Source organism: Orycteropus afer, unplaced genomic scaffold (assembly GCF_000298275.1).
Source record: "Orycteropus afer afer isolate SDZICR_OR568_19922 unplaced genomic scaffold, OryAfe1.0 scaffold00398, whole genome shotgun sequence".
Classification (NCBI taxonomy): domain Eukaryota; kingdom Metazoa; phylum Chordata; class Mammalia; order Tubulidentata; family Orycteropodidae; genus Orycteropus; species Orycteropus afer.
The window spans coordinates 2,220,713-2,222,250 of record NW_006921985.1 but is presented as its reverse complement, the minus strand read 5'-3'; the positions used below and the strand labels follow the sequence as shown (position 1 = coordinate 2,222,250).

Here is a 1,538-nt window from a genome sequence, read left to right as displayed (position 1 = left end):
CGGCAACTGAGGAGGCTGAGGCGGCGGCGGAGGCTGCTGCTGCTGCTGCTGCTGCTGGAAGGACTTGAGGGACTCGAAAGCCTTCATTAGCTTTTCCAGGGTGGCCATGGCGGCCTCCCGTCCGGGCCGGGTAACCCCCGGAGCCCTAGGCCCGACTCGCGGCGACGCGGCTCCGCTCAGCAACCGGGCAATGAATGGGGCTCAGGGCCGCAAGCAGAAGCGGAACCAAGGCGCTCGGCCATCTTAGAACTGTCCCGGCAGCCCCCGCGACGCCCTACGTGCTGCGTCGCTCCCCGGCGAAGGCGGGGCCAGGCCGGGCACGCAGCCCCGAGCGCAGCGGCCGCCACACCCAGCGCCGCTCGCAGCCCCGGCGCGTGCGGGGCGTGCAGGGAATGGGCGTGGACAGGGCGGGGCGAGGTGGGCCTGGGGAGATGGATGAGAGGAGGCCGGGAGCAATAGGAGGTGAAGGAAGATAAGTGGGGGGGCAGGGAATAGAAGAGAGAGGCGGAGCCTCGCAAAAAAGGTGGGAAAGATCAGGGCAGAGATGAATGTGGGGAGGCGGGGCGGAGCCAGGAGGGGGCGGGGGGGGGCGCAGCCTGGAGGGCAGAGGGATGGTGGGCGGGGCGAGCCGGGAGGGGCGGGGCAGGGCGCGGCCTGGAAGGCAGAAGGGTTGTGGGAGGGGCTAGCCAAGAGGGGCGGGGCTAGCCGGGAGGGATGGGGGACCCCACTGCCATCCAGTGGATTCCAGCTCATAGCCCCCCTATGTTGTTGTTAGCACACCATAGGACAGAGTGAAAATGCCTGGTAGGATTTGCACGTCTGTACATCTATATGGAAATAGCCTACTCCATCTTTCTCCCACGGAGTGGCTGATGGATTCAAACCCCCAAACTTGTGGTTAGGAGCCAAGTGCTTTAACCACTGCGCCAAGAATGGAAAAGGAGCCTACAAACCAGCAGCTTGGTTAGCGCCTGCCCTGGAGCACTCAGGCCACCCGCCTGCCCTGGAGCACTCAGGCCACCCGCCTGCCCTGGAGCACTCAGGCCACCCTGCTCAGGCACCGCTAGGAGACGGGGACGCCCGGACGGTGGCGCGGACTATCATTGGCAAAGCTCCAGTCCGCTGACATCAGGCTGGGTCCCCCGCCAACGAAGGCCATTTGCATCCTCAGCCCTCCACCGGGTGGCTTTGAGCCGCAGCCGTGTTGTAGGCGGGAAAGCGGACGGAAGCGAGCTGAGAGGACGCCGGGGCGCCGGGCTGCACCTGCCGATCCTCCGCTCGCCGGTTCCCTGCTCCAGGGCTGGACTAGCGTGGGTCAAGCGAGGCGCTGGCCCCGGGGGCGTCGGAAAACACGTAAAGAATATTCTAATACAATGTCTGAGAAAACTGAAACGAATGCAAAAAAATTCACAGTGAACAAAGTTTACAGCAGGGCTGTTAGTGACTTTCCCCTGTGCCTCGGGCTCCTCTGTGGCCGAGTGGGGGCGCTGTTTCCCGGTCTCCGCCCCGCCCGCCGCTCGCCTCCGGGAGCTGCCCCG

The 1,538-nt window shown here is 65.3% G+C and overlaps 1 protein-coding gene across 1 annotated transcript in view; it reads right to left on the bottom strand.

Moving 5' to 3' along the window:
* Positions 1-108, bottom strand: part of HTT (huntingtin) — a 188,906-nt gene extending 188,798 nt beyond the window's left edge. The window contains exon 1 of the mRNA XM_042782637.1: positions 8-108. Coding sequence (XP_042638571.1) covers positions 8-108 — 101 coding nt within the window. The remainder of the gene's footprint in view (positions 1-7) is intronic.
* Positions 109-1,538: the final 1,430 nt, after the last annotated feature.